General features: G+C 50.3%; 1 protein-coding gene across 2 annotated transcripts in view; it reads left to right on the top strand.

Moving 5' to 3' along the window:
* VWA2 (von Willebrand factor A domain containing 2) overlaps nt 1-17880 on the top strand; it is a 40395-nt gene that overhangs the window by 10264 nt on the left and 12251 nt on the right. For both annotated transcript variants that reach the window (XM_045854228.1, XM_045854229.1), the window contains exons 3-6: nt 3713-3787; nt 5438-5571; nt 10691-10800; nt 16256-16450. In XM_045854228.1, the coding sequence (XP_045710184.1) occupies nt 3713-3787; nt 5438-5571; nt 10691-10800; nt 16256-16450 (514 nt within the window). The remainder of the gene's footprint in view (nt 1-3712; nt 3788-5437; nt 5572-10690; nt 10801-16255; nt 16451-17880) is intronic.

Below are 17880 nucleotides of genomic sequence, written 5' to 3' on the forward strand. Positions count from 1 at the left end.
GGAGCTTCTGGGGCGGAAGGGCCATGGCAGTGTCACCCCCTTATGGGATGGGAGGTAGCGGGGCCCCACAAGTTGGCAAGGTTTTGACATCTGAATGCAGTGCAGCAGAAAGCCTCTTTGCTAGGATGACAACTTGCTGAATTATTGAGTGATTTTTGTGTTCTTTTTTGGGGGTGGAGGGGGTAGGAAGTGTTATCCTGCCTCTGTGCCAACATCTGCCATTTACGGTGGAAGTGGATGATTTTCGCTCCTTTAATTCAGTCTACTGCATGTATTTATAGTTTATGTCTTATTTCTGCCTCTGGTGGCAGAACAGCAGGGACCACGGCACGCTGTCTTAGACCTCCTGGAAGGTACTTGCCGGACAGCTTTGCACTATGGAGCTAAGTGCTGGGTCAGCATATTGATTGGCCTAGAACTGTCTTCCCTGTGAGCGGAGATGGAGGGAGGGCATATCAGGTCAGGAGAAACAGCTCGAAGATTACAGTGGGGAGGTGGCGGGGTGGGGGGAGGACGAGAAACCAGTTTAGTTTTTTTTACCCTGGGGAGCAGGAAAAGGAGAGGAGCCCAGAAGGAGCCACAAACAAGGGGCACCCCCCCACCCAGAACCTGGCGCCATCTTTCAGTGCCTCCCTCCTGACCACTTCTTTGGCAGGTGTGAACCCCCGTGAGCCCAACTTCCCTGCATTGTACAGTTGTCCCCCCCGCACCCGGTCCTTGGCAACCTCTCCTTCACCTCTGTCCCCAGCAGCGGCCCACACTCGTGGCCCTTCCTCTGCCCCCCTGTGGCCCAGTCTGCTCCTGGGCCCTGTGCACCCCAGCTTGGTTTCCTCTGTGCTAACGCACCAGACCTCGCCCTGTGCACAGAGCACCCTGTCGCCAGACACGGACCGCGTGCAGTCGACTTTTCAGATTACCTCCCTAAGTGACGCCCTCATTGCTCTCAAACTTGATTTTGTTAAGTTGTTACCGATTGCTCTCATACACCGTTTTGCAGGTTTACCAGGTATCATATAAAAGAATGAAAACCATCCACGAACTTCCTACCCTCAAACGTATTAGCCCTTGTTCGCGTTAATGGCATTGAACGAACATGTCGGCATTCACTCCTAGACCTGCCCCTTTGGGCATTTGTTACCTCCAGAATCCCTCTGTCACAAGTAATGTGGAAGGCAGTGTCTCAGTGCACACTTTTCCTTCTCCAAAGCCTTGTTCCCAGGTGGGACACCACTCGGTCAAAGAGTGAACGCATTTTTATGGTGCTTAATGTATTTGGCCACATGACTTTCCAAAAGAGGACTGCCGGGCAAGATGGAGGCGTAGGTAGACACACAGTGCCTCCTTGCACAACCAAAAGAAGGACAGCAACCAATTTAAAAACAAAAAACAACCAGAACTGCCAGGAAATCAATCTGTATAGAAGTCCGACAACCAAGGAGTTAAAGAAGAAACACTCACCCAGACCGGTAGGAGGGGTGGACTTGGGCAGCCGGGTGGAGAGGACTTGCGGTGAGGTGGTGGCTGGTGGAGCAGATGGTCCCACATTCTAGTGCAGATACACCAGGAGGAACAACTAGGGAGCGAGACAAACCATGCAACCCAGGGTCCCAGTGCAGGGAAATAAAGCCTCAAACCTCTGACTGAAAACACCTGTGGGGGTTGAGGCGGCAGTGGGAGAAACTCCCAGCCTCACAGGAGAGTTCGTTGGATAGCCCCACAGGGTCCTAGAACATACACAAGCCCACTCACCCGGGAATCAGCACCAGAAGGGCCCACTTTGCTGGTGGGTGGTGGGGGAAGTGATTGAAATCCGGCAGAGGGTGGAGCAAGGGGTATTGTTCCCTCTTGGACCCCTCCCCCACATACAGCGTCAGAACACAGCGATGTGGGTTACCCCGCCCTGGCAAACACCTAAGGCTCCGCCCCTCATATGTAACAGGTGCGTCAAGACAAAAAAAAAAAATGCCCCAAATGAAAGACCAGATCAAAGACCCAGAAAAAATACACTAAGTGACGAAGAGACAGCCAACCTATCAGATGCACAGTTCAAAACACTGGTAATCAGGATGCTCATAGAATTGGTTGAATTTGGTCACAAATTAGGTGAAAAAATGAAGGCTATGCTAAGTGAAATAAAGGAAGATGTACAGGGAACCAATAGTGATGGGAGGGAAACTGGGACTCAGATCAATGGAGTGGACCAGAAGGAAGAAACATCCAATCAGAAAAGAATGAAGAAACAAGAATTCAAAAAAAGGAAGAGAAGCTTAGGAACTTCCAGGACATCTTTAAATGTTCCAACATCTGAGTTATAGGGGTACCAGAAGGAGAAGAGGAAGAGCAAGAAATTGAAAACTCATTTGAACAAATAATGAAGGAGAACTTCCCCAATCTGGCAAAGGAAATAGACTTCCAGGAAGTCCAGGAAGCTCAGAGAGTCCCAAAGAAGTTGGACCCAAGGAGGAACACACCAAGGCACATCATAATTACATTACCAAAGATGAAAGAGAAGGAGAGAATCTTAAAAGTAGCAAGAGAAAAGGAGACAGTTACCTACAAAGGAGTTCCTATTAGACTATCAACTGATTTCTCAGAAGAAATCTTTCAGGCAAGAAGGGGCTGGAAAGAAGTATTCCAAGTCATGAAAGGCAATGACCTACATCTGAGATGATTCAATACAGCAAAGCTATCATTTATAATAGAAAGGCAGATAAAGTGCTTCTCAGATAAGGTCAAGTTAAAGGAGTTCCTCATCACCAAGCCCTTATTATATGAAATGTTAAAGGGACTTATCTAAGAAAAAGAAGATCAAAAATATGAACAGTAAAATGACAACTCACAACTATTGACAACCAAACCTAAAACAAACAAACAAACAAACAAACAAACTAAGCAAACAACTAGAACAGAAACAATCACAGAGATGGAGATCACATGGAGGGTATCAGTGGGGTTGTGGGAAGGGGAGAGAGGGAGAAGGTACAGAGAATAAGTAGCATACACGGTAGGTAGAAAATAGACAGGGGAAGGATAAGAATAGTACAGGAAATGTAGAAGCCAAAGAACTTATATGTACGACACATGGACATGAACTGAAGGGAGGGAATGCGGGTGGGAGGGGGTGTGCAGGACGGAGGGGAGTAAATGGGGGAAAATGAAACAACTGTAATAGCATAATCAATAAAATATATTTAAAAGAAAAAAAACTTTCCAAAAGGGTTGTACCTACTTACAGTGCCACCACTGGAAATTTTTCCTGAATTAAGCTTTCCCAGTTACATTTAAATTTAGAAATTTCACATTTACAATGGTATCTTATTGTTGGAGTTGCAGCATTTCATCATTGTGCTTTTCTGTGAGCTCCCTTTCTCCTGAGTTCTCTGCTCACGTCCAAGGTTCATCTCTCTGGCCTTCAGCAGAGAACCCGGTTATTATGGCGGACCAAGGGTAAAACTCATTTGGCTCCTCATCACCCCTCTGTGTGTAGTTTTTAATCTTTCTCTTCAAACACAAAGGTACCTGATCTGAGAGGGGTAATTGGGGGGTTCCTTTATGCTATCCATCTAGTAATTTTTGAGCTACAGTGTCATTAGGCTCCTCCACATGCCTGTCTCCCTTCTTATTACCTGCTTTCCCCATCACCTAACGCAGAGACTGGGACTCCTCCCGCTCCGTCTCCAGTAATGACTGCTTCTGGTGTCTTCTCTCCCAGCGCCCCACTCCCTCCCCCTGCAGGAGGTCCATGTCAGCAGGGAGACGGCTGGGAAGATCTCGGCCGCCAGCAAACGTAAGTGCATGCTTTAGCCAACCCTCTAAATGCCCACTGCAGCCTCTTTGTGACCGACCCACGGGAAGCCGTGTTCCTCCAGACAGTCTCCACCCCACGCCTGCCTTCCTTTTCCGCTGCGGCCAGAGCCGGTCTCGCAAAACGGGCCCGACCATGTTCTTCTCCTGAGTGAATACCCGTCCGTGGAAATCTCTGATACCAAGTTTCTGAAACCGTTTTTAAAATTTATTTTTCATGTTTCAATTACAGTTTACTCTAAATATTGTCTTGCTTTTGGCTTCAGGCGTACGGCCTAGTGGCTAGACAATTGATCACGTACTTTCTGAGGTGATCCCTGATATTTCCAGTGGGCCCCCGGTGCGGTGCACAGTTGTCACAGTGTCATCGGCTCCCTTCTCTGCGCTGTGCTCCGTCACACCCCAGGACTGCCCTGTGACTGCTGGTCTGCGCTTCTCAGTCGCTTCCCAAGTTTCGCCCAGTCCCCCACCCCTCCTCCACTCTGGCAACGGCCAGTCTGTTCTCTGTCTGTGGGCCTGTTTCTCTTCGGTTTGTTCACTTATTTTGTTCTAGATGCTACACGTAAGTGAAGTCGCAGGGTCTTTGTCTTTCCCTGAAGGACTGATTTCACCTGTCGCCAGGTTCCTTGGCCTGTGCTTCCAGGTCTTCTGTTGGCGACCACTGTCTGTCCACCCAACCAGCCTCGTCTGCGGCTGTATTCCTTCCCCTCCCGCCCTGCTCGGCCTTCCTTCCCCACGCTCAAGCCCTCAAGCCGCGGCAGCCCATTCCAGGGCCCTGCACATCCCGCTCTTCCCTCTCTGGCGAAACTGCCTTCCTTCGCTGCCTTCTGGGTGGTGCTGTGTCACCGCTGCTCCTCTGACTTCCGATGTCCTGCGTCTTCGTGGCAATTCGAGCTTTGAACTCTGGAGCCACACAGCCTGGACTTGGGTCCCGGCTGCACCGCTTCCCAGCACTCAGTCCTTAGGAATGTTACCGAATTGCCCTGCGCCCTGCCTTCCTCAGCTCTCCAGTGGGAATAAACCTCCTAAATCTACTTAGGGGTGGGGGTGCCGGGCTGCGGGGCTGACAGCTAAATGATACAGGGTGTCTTTATGAGGTGATGGAAAACGTTCCAAAATGGACTGAGATGATGATGATGGAATAAAACTGTTAAAAAACTTCAAACAATAGTCATCTAAGGGCGCATGTGAGAATGAAGCTATTTGGTGCATATACAGCGTTCAGAGTGGCACCTGGCACATGGGAAAGACACAGTCAGTGCCGGGTGTTATTACCTGAACTCCTGGGTGATGTGACCTCTGGCACCAGGGTGCCTGGTTGTGTCCCAGACTAGACTGTGGCCCCCGAGGGCAGGGACCAGGGCTGTTCACACCGCTCCCTGGCCCAGCAGCCCCTCCTGTCACGCGGCTCCGTCGGCGGTGTTGAGTTAGGCCCCTTGCATTAGTACAGACTTTCACAGAAGGGCCCCCGGCCCTGACCTTGCCCAGTGTGACTTCCTTCTCGGACCTCAGAGGAGCAGCAGCTGAGCCACCACAGGGTCGCTCCTGCCTCCTCTCTGCTCAGGGAGTGAGACCCTCTTGGGACCCCACGGCAAGGAAGCTGATTGTCACGCATCTGTCCCCGCTCCCCTAGTTACGTGGTACTCGGCTGCGGTGGACGTCCTGTTTCTGATGGATGGCTCTCACAGCATCGGGAAAGGGAGCTTCGAAAGGGCCAAGCACTTTGCCATCACGGTCTGTGACGCTCTGGACATCAGCCCCGACAGAGTGAGTACAAGTCTTCCAGTGTCTGTAGGCGGAGTGTCTTTGGTTGCAAGTGATAGAAATCCAATGCTAAGCAGAAGAGGGCATGTCCTGGCTTGTGGGAGTGGGGAGACCAAGCTCGGTGGGATCCAAGCGCTCAGTCCCTCTGTTTCTTCTCTCAGGTTTGCTTTCCACAGTTGGCTGCCTTTCCAGGCAGGTTTTCCACACGCAGCACAGTTGCCCCGCGTTGTCCTTCAAGCCAGGGACACCAGCAGAAAGAAAGTGGCCTTCTTTCCCTGCTGCTGGCGGAAGTCCCAGCGAGGACTCTGACTGGGCAGGTGCAGGTCACATGACAGTTCCTTATCCAATCACAGGAGTTCAAAGGGAGAGATTGTCTGGCCGGACCGGAAGCAGTACTCATTCACGTTCACGGGGTGGTAGTGGGCACCCTGATTTGGTTTCTCACTAGAAAGATGTTGTGTTTGCACCACAGTGGCGGGGGAAAGAGTGTAACTACCTCCTACGACTAGAATCTCAGTACGAAGCACAGGTTCTACCCTCTCTGTTCATGCGAAAGGCGCTACTCCTGCCCGAGGGAATGCAGCCAGGGGGTTTATTCTTCCTGGCTCCAGAGAGGAGGTTTTAAATATCCTCGGAGTGTGCTAGCTGTGGCTCTTGTGGCTCAAAGAAGGGCCGCTTTGGAAAAACTCAGTAGAAAAATGGGTGGTGAACACAGACAGACAAATCCCAGAAAACAAAGCACAAGTTGGCCTTGGGCATATGAAAAGATGCCCAACGACCTCGCTCAGTGGAATAGCACATCTCCCGCTGATCCGCCATTTTTCACTTAACTGGATTAGCAAACACCGAAGTCTGGTGACCCGTTCTGCTGGCCAGTCTACAGGAATGGGTGGGGGTGTGAGCCTCTCCAGGGGGACCTGACAGTGTCCATCACCCAGCACTTTATTCTAAATATACATACTCCCATAGATGATCTTCCCAGATCACATTCCTGGGTAAACCCTAGGGAAACCACTGGGGTTTAGGAGCAAAAATGGCCTTTTACAAGGACCAGATTTTCTCCAGAATAGGCATGTCATTTGGGGAGAGCGAGCTCATCGCCCTGGACCTCCGGCAGTCTCGCACAGCTGTTTGAGGACACTGCATCAGAGCAGCACAGAAGTTCCAACCATGAAGTCAGCCCATCGCAGACTCCAAAAGGGCCAGGGCCAAAGACTGCTCGGTCTCCATCCTCTCTCACGCAGGGCTGAGCTTTTAAAAGGAAACGATTCCCTATACAATTCTACTAGTTATTCATGGAGGAATAGCCATAAAGATCCAACACTCTTGACCTTGGCATTGATGGAGTACGTCCTGAAGTGAGTGACCGAGAGGTCCCAGGGGAAGGCAGGTTGGGAGAGAAGAACTGTGTGGATAATTAGAGGATGTTTACAGAAGAGGAAATAGGCTCAGAGTGGCTAAGTGACTGCCTAGGGTCACACAGCAATCTCAGAAGTGAGCTAAGTGTGGAGGAACGGGGGCTCTTGACTTTCAGCGCAGGATCTGTTTCATTAGGTCATTTGTCCCTACCCATCACATGGCGTTGTGTGTCTGGGTGTGAGAGAGAGAGAGAGTGTGTGTGTGTGTAAATGGGAGTGCTGATGGAATTCAGAATCCTCAAAAAGACTCAAAAAACTATGACAAAAAGACTTCATGGCTGGTGCTGTTGAGAGTAGCTGTCCCTAGCCGACAGGGCGCCAGAGTTCAGGACATTTGATCTCAGCGTTGCCACACCTAGACAGTGAGTGGCATTCTTAGGTTAGTACTGGCAGCCCAGACAGTGCCCACAGCAAGGAGGGGGACAGGGAGAGACCTGGAAATTTCCATAAATGAGGGAACCTGATTAGGTACAGAGTGGCTCCATTCTCTTAAGAGGGCAGAAGCTGGGTGTGTAAGGAGATCCATGTGGGCTTGGCCCAAGAAGGGCTTTCTCACAGCAAGACACTGAGCAAAGGAGTCGGGTGTCTCTTTCCGTGAGTGAGTGAGTGAGCCCCTGACCTCCTGCCTGGGGCTCTGTCAGACTCGCTGGAATTCTGGCAAAGGGTGTTTTGTTTTGTTTTGTTTTGCATCAGGGCGATTTCAGATGCTTCCACCTGATTTGTGGCTCCAGGTTTTATGTTCTCGCTGCTGCATTTTTCTGCGTTCTCTCCATGCACAAGAGATTTTACTTTCTGTAGCTTCAGTGTTCAGGAGGAAATTTTCAAGTAGCTATACATTAAGGCTTTTATGGATGCTCTGCTGTTGAAGCGGTTAAGTGGATTTCAGGTGTTTGAAGTCTTTCTCTCAACACTTAAAAAGCTGAGAAGTTAAAAAAAAAAAAAAGCCAGCTGAGAGGTGCACTTCCTGGCTGTGTAGTGAGTGATTCAGCAGGGTGATTACCGTGGGGTGAGAAGTCTGGGCGGGCTGGCTTCTCAGCACACAGTAAACTGAAGATGAAAGATAAAAGACAACTCTTTCGCTCCCAAACCGCCAATTAAATTAAACGCCTTAACTACTGACTCAAACTGTTGGTATCTCGTTTTGTTTTGAAGTTGTATCCTTCCTGCTTCATTCAAGTAAGTCCACCCAGCTGTTGGTCTCCAGGGAGGGTTTTTTTTTTTTTTTTTAAGTAAGGAATTCATTTACATGGTTCAATAAAAAGACATGTAGTAAAAACTATCCCTTCTACCCGCACAGTTTCAGTTTGCCCAGTCTCCCTACCTGCTTTCTTGAGCATTCTTATAGCGTCACTTCGGGCAAATGCAAGAAACATGAGTATATATCCTCCTTTCCCCCCTTTTTATAAAGAGAGGAGTAGGTGATACGCACTGTTCTCTTCCTGTTCTTATTCTCTGCACATGGTCTTGGAAGCCTTTCTGTATCTAGGTAATGTAGGTATTCACATACATATGTATTTTATAGCTGATTATTGGTTCAGTGTAAGGATTTACCATTGTTTAATTAAACAGCCCCCTACTGGTGGGCATTTGCTATTACAAATATACTGTAAGCTTGTAAATATGTCATTTCCCACATGTGGAAGTATATCTGTAGGATACATTCCCAAGAGTGTTATGCATTTGTAATTTTCAGTAAGCACTGACAAACTGCTCCCATGGATGCTTGAACATTTACGTTCTCACCATTGAAGTTTGAGAATGCTGGTTCCTCCCTGCAAACATTGTATCTGGCTTATTGCTGTGTCTCAGTGTGGGGCCCTCAAACACCTGTTTGGGTGTCAAAGAACTGTTTGTATTTCCTGTCGTGATCTCTGTTCATATTCTTTGCCCTTTTGTTGTTGGATTGTTGGCCTTTTACACACCAATTCCTAGACGCTTTTCATATTTTGGGGAAACTAACCCTTCATCTCTCACGTGAGTTGCAAATAACATTTCCATTTTGTCTTCAGTGTTTGGCTGGGTCACGGGAGGGGTTGCTGTGCAGAAGTTTTCCTCGTGTAGTCGATTTATCGATCTTTCCTTTATGATGTCTGGATTTCTAGTCATTGGTCTTTTCCACTCTGAAGTTTTAGAGGAACTCTCCCAGGTTTTCTTCGAGAACTTCCATGGTTATATTTTTCGCATTTAAATCTTGAATCCATTTGCACTTGATCCTTCATCCTTCTTCAGGCTGACCCAGTTGTTCCCAAATCACTCAGTAACCAGACCATGTTCCCCGCCGCCCCACCCCCCCCACCCCGCTGGTTTCAGATGCCCCCTGCATCACTGGCTAAATTCAAGGGAGATTTCAAAAGCATCACCTCCCGGACGTTTTTTTTGTGAGCTTCTCCCTGATCCACTTCCCAGGGCCCGTCTCCCCCCACCACGGCCACCCGAGATGTCTCCCTGCTTAGGATGCCCAGTGGCTCGTCCTCAGAACCTCCCGGGAGGAAAGTCCACTGAGCTGTGCTCTCCAGGAGCAGACACCACCCACCTGGTGTGGTGGGTGGGTGGTTTGATCTCCTCCTGGGCACCAGGCCTGTTAAGGCATCCGCGTTGGGGGCGAAGGAAGTCAATTAGCGAGCAAAAGGCGGCATCACTGCTGAAGCATGAGTCACTCAGCTCATTTGCAGTCTTGGCCAGAGTCAGAGATGGTTATGAGACTAGTAACCGAGATTGTAGTTTCTCCAGGGGTGTTAGAGAGCCAATGGTTAGGTTAAGGGATTGGACCCTTGAGAGGAAACCTGACTGTTTATAGCCTTCTCTCCTTGAGATACACTAGTGACTTAAGGGTCCAGAGAATGATTTCACCCAGTTGACCTTCTCCACTCCTGCAAGGCACTGGGTTTTCTCCTACGACCTCCTCAATTTGGATGCAAACTCTCTTTGGAATTCCCAGTGACCCTCTCTCCCTTTCCAGCAAGGGAACTTTAGCTCCTTTATTGCTTGTCTCTGGCTAGGGTGCTGATTGTCCCCCAGCTTGACTCTGGTCCAGAGAGCTGGCCTTTCCCTAGCACAGCAGGAACGGGCTTGGAAGGGCTGACCCCCTCCGCAACCCAGGGTGGGTGAGCGGTGGCTGTGGTTAGTGATGAGCCAGTGGGGGGTGGGGTGGCTGTGCTTAGCTCCTGTGACACCCTTGACCGGGTCAGCAAGCATTTTGCTGAAGGCCTGTGCTGGCGGCCGAGAAGGCAAGCAGCGGGGCTGAGCCTCGTGAAGATCACAGGCACAAAGTGCAGTGGGCCGGCTCCCTCTCTTCCTCGCTCTGGGCCAGAGCCGTGTCCTCTCTGCATTGTAGTTTCTCCAGCAGTCCCGTGGGCCTGATGAGTGCCCCTGCGGGTTAAGTGAAATAAGGTGAGATCACGTAAGATGGTTTACTGCACCTGGCAGGCACACGTACGTGAGTGAAATGCCTGAACGGGGGTCAGGAAGATTGAATCGGTGGTTGTCAGTGCAGAACACAGGCAGGTTAGACGGTTTCCTTCCAGATTCTTCTCCTAGTCTTTGGAACCGCTCCTCAGGGAGACCAGGGAGAGCTCTGGCACGGGAATTATTTGCGTGGGCTGGAGGCACGGTCATTACCCATTCTAGCCCCATCTTCAAGCCTCTTGGAATGCCTGCGACTTCACCCTGTGCTCAGCCCCTGGGCCCTCTGTCTCCTCCTGCAGGTCAGGGTGGGAGCAGTCCAGTTCAGCTCCACTCCGTGGCTGGAATTCCCCTTGGACGCCTTGTCAACCCAACAGGAAGTGAAGACAGAACTCAAGAAGATGGTGTTCAAGTACGTATGCTCCGACACTGCCCTGGTTGGGATGCAGCTAGCTGCTCTTAACATCACTCTGGGAGGGTTTGGCCCTGCTCTTGGCCTCCCAGAGAGGGCTGGGGGTCTGGAATGCCAGCTGTGCCCAGTGGGTAAGGGGAACCCCCTTCTCATAAAGTTCACATATTTAATGTGTACAAGTTGGTGGTTCTGAGTATGTTTTCAGAGTTATGCAACTATTACTATCATGTAATTTCAGAACATTTTCATCATCCCCAAAAGAAATCTTATAAAAAGACATTTCTAAAGAGAAGGTATATAAAGGGCCAATAAGCACATGAACAGATATGCAACATCATTAGTCACTGAGGAAATGCAAATCAAAACCATAATGAAATACCACTTCACGCTCACGGGGAAGGCTAACATAAAAGACAGACAGTAACAAGTGTTGACAGGGATGTGGAACTCAAATACAGTTGGTGGGATTATAAAATGGTGTGGCCACATTGAAAAACAGTTGGGCAGTTTCTCAAAATGTTAAACATAGAGTTACCACGTGACCCTTGCAACAGCACGTCAAGGAAATTGAAAACGTATGCCCGCACAAAATCATCTGCCCTAATGTTCACAGCGCATTGTTTATATGGCCAAAAAATGGAAGTAACGCAAAAGTGTCATGGGTAAACAGACAACGTGGTGTATTCGTCCAATTGAATGTTATTCAGCGTGACCAGAGTCACACTGCTCGTCCAATAGGCCCCACCCAGCCGCCCTTTCCCACCTCTCCGTCCCCTCCCCCCCCCCCACCCCCTGAGTAGTTGGCCAAGCCTCTTTCTCAGCTGTGGTGACGGTCACGATGATGTGATTCATGCTACGACATGGGTGAACCTTGAGAACGTTATGCCAAGTGAAAGGAGCAGACGCAATTTACAAACTGTATAATTTCATTTACATGAATGTCTGAAACAGGTAAACCTGTGGGAACAGAAAGTAGATTAGTCATTGCCAGGGGCTGCAGGGAGGGGGGAGGAGGGTGACTGCTGGTGAGTATAGGGCTTCTTTTGGGGGTGATGAAAATGTTTTAGACTTAGTTAATGGTGATGGTTGCATAATTCTGTGACTATATACTAAAAACTGGATTGTATACTCTAAAGGGGTGAATGTTATGTTAATTATATTATCAATATAATATTTGGTTATCCTATAAACTGTTTACCCATTATATGTTCACTAACATTTGCAGGGGGGAAAAGTAGCCTGTAGGTCTGTTCAGGACTGAAAGTCTAAAACTGTTTGGATGACTTTGACTTGAATGACTCGACCCTGCTCTCTTCTGAAAAACTGAGCTCACTGCAGCAAATTGGCTCCAAAGGCACTCCAGAGGTCATGTAGCATCTATTCCAGCTCTTTATTTTGTGGAGGGAGGATGCTGAGGTGGTGAAGGAGCCGGAGACTTGGCCTGGACCAGAGTCATGCTGCTCGTCCAGGAGGCCCCGCCCAGCTGTCCTCTCCCACCTCTGCCTCCCCTCCCCCGCCCACCTAAAGAGTTGGTGGAGCCTCTTTCTCAGCTATGCTGAAAGTCATTACCAGGGGCTAGAGAGACATTCTTCAAGACATGGACCACAGAGCCATGGTAGGACAGTGCCTGAGGAGCACAGTGGGGGTGGAGAATGGAGCCTCGTCATGTGTCTGGAGGAGGAGGTCAGCTCCGTCAGGGGGATGTGTGGGGTTAGCACTGTGTGTCCCGGGATAACCATGAGAAACAACAAACAGGGCAAGGTGGCAATGACTCACGCTCTGGCCACACTTGTGGGGTCACTGAGGACGCGAAACACGGAGATGCTGTTACTCATCAGAACAGAGGGATGCTGGCCGAATGGGCATGGTAGCCTCTCGGGGCTCTGTTCCCTGTCTCTGCAGTGAAGTTTGAAATGCTGACCCAGTCGGAACAGGTTTACCTAAAACCCAGAACTCTGGCCTTTCTAGACCAAGGCGATTTCCTGCAAGTGCGTTTTGAGGTGGCTGAGAAACCACCCCGACAATCACCCCATTGCTACCTTGCAATAGGAGCTTAAAAAACAGCACAACCAAGCCCTTCCATAGTGTACCCGGGGATAACATACAATAAGATAAAACATGGCCAGCGATTGGCTCTGAAGGCCCAGGACTTCTGGCCAGCCTGCTGGGCAGGCTCACTCTGTCATTTCATCAACCTCCCAGTAAGGCAACTCTGGGTTTTGTGATGGGATGTTTTGGGACCCGGGCCACAGCTTTATCAGAGTTTTACTGTATTTAGGTAGCTCTACAGAGATGGCACTCACCACTTTACCTTAGCACAAAGCCTCTTAGAGTGTTCTCTGCCCATCTCAAACCTCATTAACATTTAAACATAGCTTTTAGAATAGTTATAAAGCACTTGGCTCCTTTTAACTGAACATTATTTGGTCTGTATTTCTGCATAAAGCTGTATTTTTATGTTGATCCTGTTTAGTGGTTATATAATAATCCAATGAATTGAACCATCACCATGTATTAAATCGTTCTAAAAGGACATCATTTGCATTGATTCCAGGACTTCTGTTGATTGCTTAAAAAAAAAAAAAAAAGGAAAAGACTGTAATCAACATTTCTATACCCACAGTGAATTTTCTTATGAAATAGTTTTTCAGAGTCTGTTCCAGGGATGACCTGCATCAGAATAAGTGGGAGAAGGAAGGTTGGTTTTGAAAAAATGAAGATTCTCAGACTCGGTCAAAAACCTACCATTTGGACTCTCTGAGGATAGGATCTAAGAATCTACGTTGTGATACCTCCTGAGGGGTCGACTTGTATACTCACTGGGATTTGAGACAACCGTAAAAGACTTCTTGGAACAAGCTGCTGGTTGGGTCACTGTGGTCATCAACACCGATGGAGAGTGGTCACTAGGTTTTGGGGTGCAGGGCACAGCATTAATCCTCAAACAATACTATTACTGTTTCTGCTTTAACAGGGAAGGGAACTGAGTCTCAGGTTAGGGAACCTCCCCAAGTTTACCTGGCTAACAGATCACAGGAGTAATGTTTGAGTCCCACTCACTTCGAGCCCTTGTTCTTGATCACTTGACTGCAACGACAGCCAGATGTCCAGCTTCTAGCCCCCGCCCCCACCAAAATAAAAGCCCGTACTTTGCCATCAGAACTCCCCCAGACAGTAGTCGATCAGTGAACATTCACTTTCAACCTATTTTAGTCTCATGAAAGAAAATGGTAAAATCTTGGCGAGACTCTGGCCTTAGACGCTCTAGCTGGAGCCACTCTGAGCTCAGAACAGACACGGGGATGGAGATGCTCCTCGGGGTAAGGACAGTGCAGGCAGCAGGGTTTCTTTGAATTTCCCAGAGTTCAGAGCCATTAGGAATCTCTCACCTGACCTGGGTCGGAAGCCAGACACGTTCCAATGGGAAAGGCTGTTGAGGGCGCAGAGGTGGAGAGGGTGGGTGGTCCAGGCATTTGTGTGCTGAGTGATATGAGGGGTGGACACCTGGCTGGCCAGTGGAGTTGGGGGCCTGGACTCTCACATCCTTGATGTTTAATTTCTCTCTAACCACAGCCGGGAGCTCATGGTACATTGCCAGGGACGCACGTGAAGGCCCGGGGAGCTCTGTGGTCACTGGGGCACCTTGGCTCTTGGTGACAAGTGTTTTATGACCATTTGGATAGAGCAGTAAGGAGAAGGTGTCAGCAAACTTCTTCAGTTAAAAAACCAAAGAGTAAATATTTCAAGCTGTGCGGGCCATAGGGTCTCTGCACAGACAGTACATGAGTAAATGGGCATGGCTGTTCCCCCACCCAAAATTTTATTTACAAAAATGGGTAGAGGGCCAGGTTTGGCCCAGAGGCTGTAATTTGCCAACCCCCAGAGAGGAAAGACCATTGGCTCTGCGATCAGCTTGCCTGGGTTTCAGCTCAGGTCTGACCACCCCTGGTCTGAACTTTCCTTCGCGTCCTGGCCTCCCCTTCACCTAGTCTACCTCCCATCTCGAGGGTCCACAGTAAACACCAGTGGGCTGAGAAGAGTTAGCGGCTTTTTAATTGACACAGATCCTGATCCAAAGAAGACTAAGAGTCGTCCACTGTGGTTGACACTCATTCACTCGTGGAGCACCACAAAGAGATTTGCCCTTTAAGAGCTCACGGACGACAGGAAGCAGTGAAAGCGAAGACTCGTCTAGTCCTGGCCCATCCATGCTCCCCAGGCTAATGCTTCCATGCTCTCCCCTCACCTCTGTGCTGGGTGGAGAGGACTTTGAGGACTGAGAGGGAGGTGGGACCACAGCACGAATGGATCCTAGGTCCTGGAGTAGCTGCTCGGAGGAGAGCAAACCTGGACAGGGGCCTGGTTTGACCACGGAAGACCACGGAGACTTGCATGAGAAACCGACACTTTGTGTTACATAGACACACATACACATTTATACATGCACATACAAACACATACAAAGACAGTGCTCATGCCTCGTGTCCGTTGGATATTTTCACGTTAGAAGAATGGCTTTAGGTTCCTCTATGAGGGCTGAATCCAAGGCAGGTGTTGCCTTGACTGATACTCGGACTGTAATGAGTGTAACCTTGCCTCCCCACCAATCTGCAGTTTGTGATGAGTCAGCATTTTGCAGTGCTGACTTAACAGGTTTTCTCTGTGCATAGAGTTCCTCGCTTGTGCGTGGATGTGTTACCATCCCCTGGAAGTTGGGCTAAAACCCACTGTACTGCGTCACTCTTTTCTGCCCGGTTGATGCTGAGAGCCACAGGCCTCCCTCCGAGGACCTGCAGGAGCCCCCTCTCATGAGATTTAGCAGAGATTCTTCGCTGGGATTCCAAGCTCACAACAGTCCCTATAACTGGGCTCTAAGGTTACAGAATCTTAGCTTCCCAATGAGATGGGACCATTGTAACCCACCCTGATCTGGAGGCAGCCAAACAGTCCAGCCTCCCACCACCTGACCCTGAACTTGGAAGTGGGCCGGGCAGGCCTGACAACAGAAAGGACCCTGTCATTCACTCTCTCAGATTCTCACTAGGCTCTGTTATCTGCTTTCTTACCCCAGGGGGGTGTGGAGCCACAACAGGAAGGGGGTGACACGGGGGTGGGGACATGAGAGGCAGGTGTCAGAGGGACAGCGGTGGTTGTCAGCCCGGAGCCGGAGCCGTCCCTGGGGAAGTTGCAAAGAATGACATTCTTCCCTAAACAACAGCGCTGTGTGGAGTGCATCTTAAGATCTCAGGAAAAGTTCATTTCTCTTCTCCATTGTTGTAGTTTTGAGGGTGAGAAAGTTGCATCTCTGCTGGTGGAACTGTCACTCTGCGTCTCCGCCAGGAGGCCATGGCCGGCACTACTAACGAAGGAGGAGGCCATTGTTTCAAGCCGTCTCCGGCTTCCCCTCTCTGGATCGCTAACTCTCCCTTTGTTTCTCCCTCCTGGGTGAGCTCAGAGGAGGGCGCACAGAGACGGGCCTCGCTCTGAAGTACTTTCTGCACAAAGGCTTCCCTGGGGGCAGGAATGCCTCCGTGCCCCAGGTGCTCATCATCGTCACGGACGGGAGGTCCCAAGGGCACGTGGCGCTGCCCGCCAAGCAGCTGCAGGAAAGAGGTGTCACTGTGTTTGCCGTGGGGGTCCGCTTTCCCAGGTAAGAGACTCGGGCACTCTGGGCCAGCGCTGGGTGTGGGCCGGCCTGGGGATCGAGGTGTGGCTGGGGGACTCACAGCCACAGGGGGGTTGGGGGACGGGGGTGGGGGTGGGGTAGAAACACCGTGCTGGTTCCCCCAGGACCTGGTTTCTCTTCACTTGTTGTGCTGCTGCTGGGGCACAGGTCGCTCCGAGTCTGGAAGTCTGAGAGCTTGCACTGTCTTCAGTCTGAATGTTTGGTTTGAAGTGCCTGAAACTCGGCTTGAATTTATTTGGGTGGAAATGGGAAATTCATGGACTCCTCTAACTGTACGGGGTGGGTCAGGGGTCCCTCCTGGTGAGCAGGAGGAGCCAGGGCCTTGAATGCCATCGAGATCCTGTCCCCTCCTGCGTCTCTGGGAGCTGGGACGGCAGCTGCAGGCAGTGCCCAGCTCCCAGCTTCCCCACGGTGCCCCGGGGAGAAAAGACTCATGTCCCCAGTTTCCAGTTGAATAATCCAAGAAAGTGTTCTGGTTAGGCTGCGTCACACACCCACTCCCGAGGCCTGGGCCTCGGGGTGACTGGCTGCGGGAGGCCCTGTGTGACTTTTCCGCCCTTCCAGCATTTATGGAGCCCCTTCCCAGGTGGCTCTCCTCTCTGGCCGAGCGTGGGCCTTACCAGGGAGCTTGTAGGAAAGCCTGTTGCCGGGCGGGGCCAGGCAGAGCTGCCCCCTGAGAGGGTGGACGTGAGCCGGGAGCTGAGAGTCGCGTCTGTGTCCCAGGCCCCGTGCTGGGTCCTGGGAGAAATGTCAGGGTTCTGTGGCGTCAGAGAACAGGGAAGTCAGTTCTAGAAAGAAGTGAAATTTCTGCCATATTGCTGAACCTTGGCCTATTATGATGAATTTTTGATGGGTGGGATTCTAAGCGCATTCCTGACTGCCCTGTCTTCTTAAAAAGAGGTTCCTCCACCTCATCTCACCTTTTCGTCATGCCCTGGGTCCTCGTGCTGCCCACCACTTTGTCCTGGGCACTGAACGGCGCCCCCTGGCTGTCAGAGTGTGCTGGCTCCTCTCTCAGATGGCTTCCCGTCGCTGGCCTTTGAGTCCTTAAGTTCACTGTTCATCATTCTGCCTTAGTTTTTGCTATTACTAGCTATTCTTTTTTGCTGTTTTCCTGCCTGGAACCATTTTCCTTCACTTCGTTTCTGATTCGGTTCTTCTCCCCAGCTGTGGGCTACAAGACCAGACAATGAAATCTATTGGGAGCATGTGTGAAATTGGAGTATGAGGCTCTCCTGCAGGGAGGTCCGCGGGCTGTGGCATGCACACATTATGACCCACAGCTGCGCATCCTTGAGGTCGTCCTGCGGTTCGCTTCCGGGCCTCACCTGCACCCTGGTTGGCTGAGTTTGCAGCCAAGTGGCTTCTGGATCCTCGGGGGTGGTGTTGCCATC

The sequence above is a fragment of the Phyllostomus hastatus genome, unplaced genomic scaffold (genome assembly GCF_019186645.2).
Source record: "Phyllostomus hastatus isolate PE091 unplaced genomic scaffold, TTU_PhHast_1.1 phas_scaffold_1066, whole genome shotgun sequence".
Taxonomy (NCBI): domain Eukaryota; kingdom Metazoa; phylum Chordata; class Mammalia; order Chiroptera; family Phyllostomidae; genus Phyllostomus; species Phyllostomus hastatus.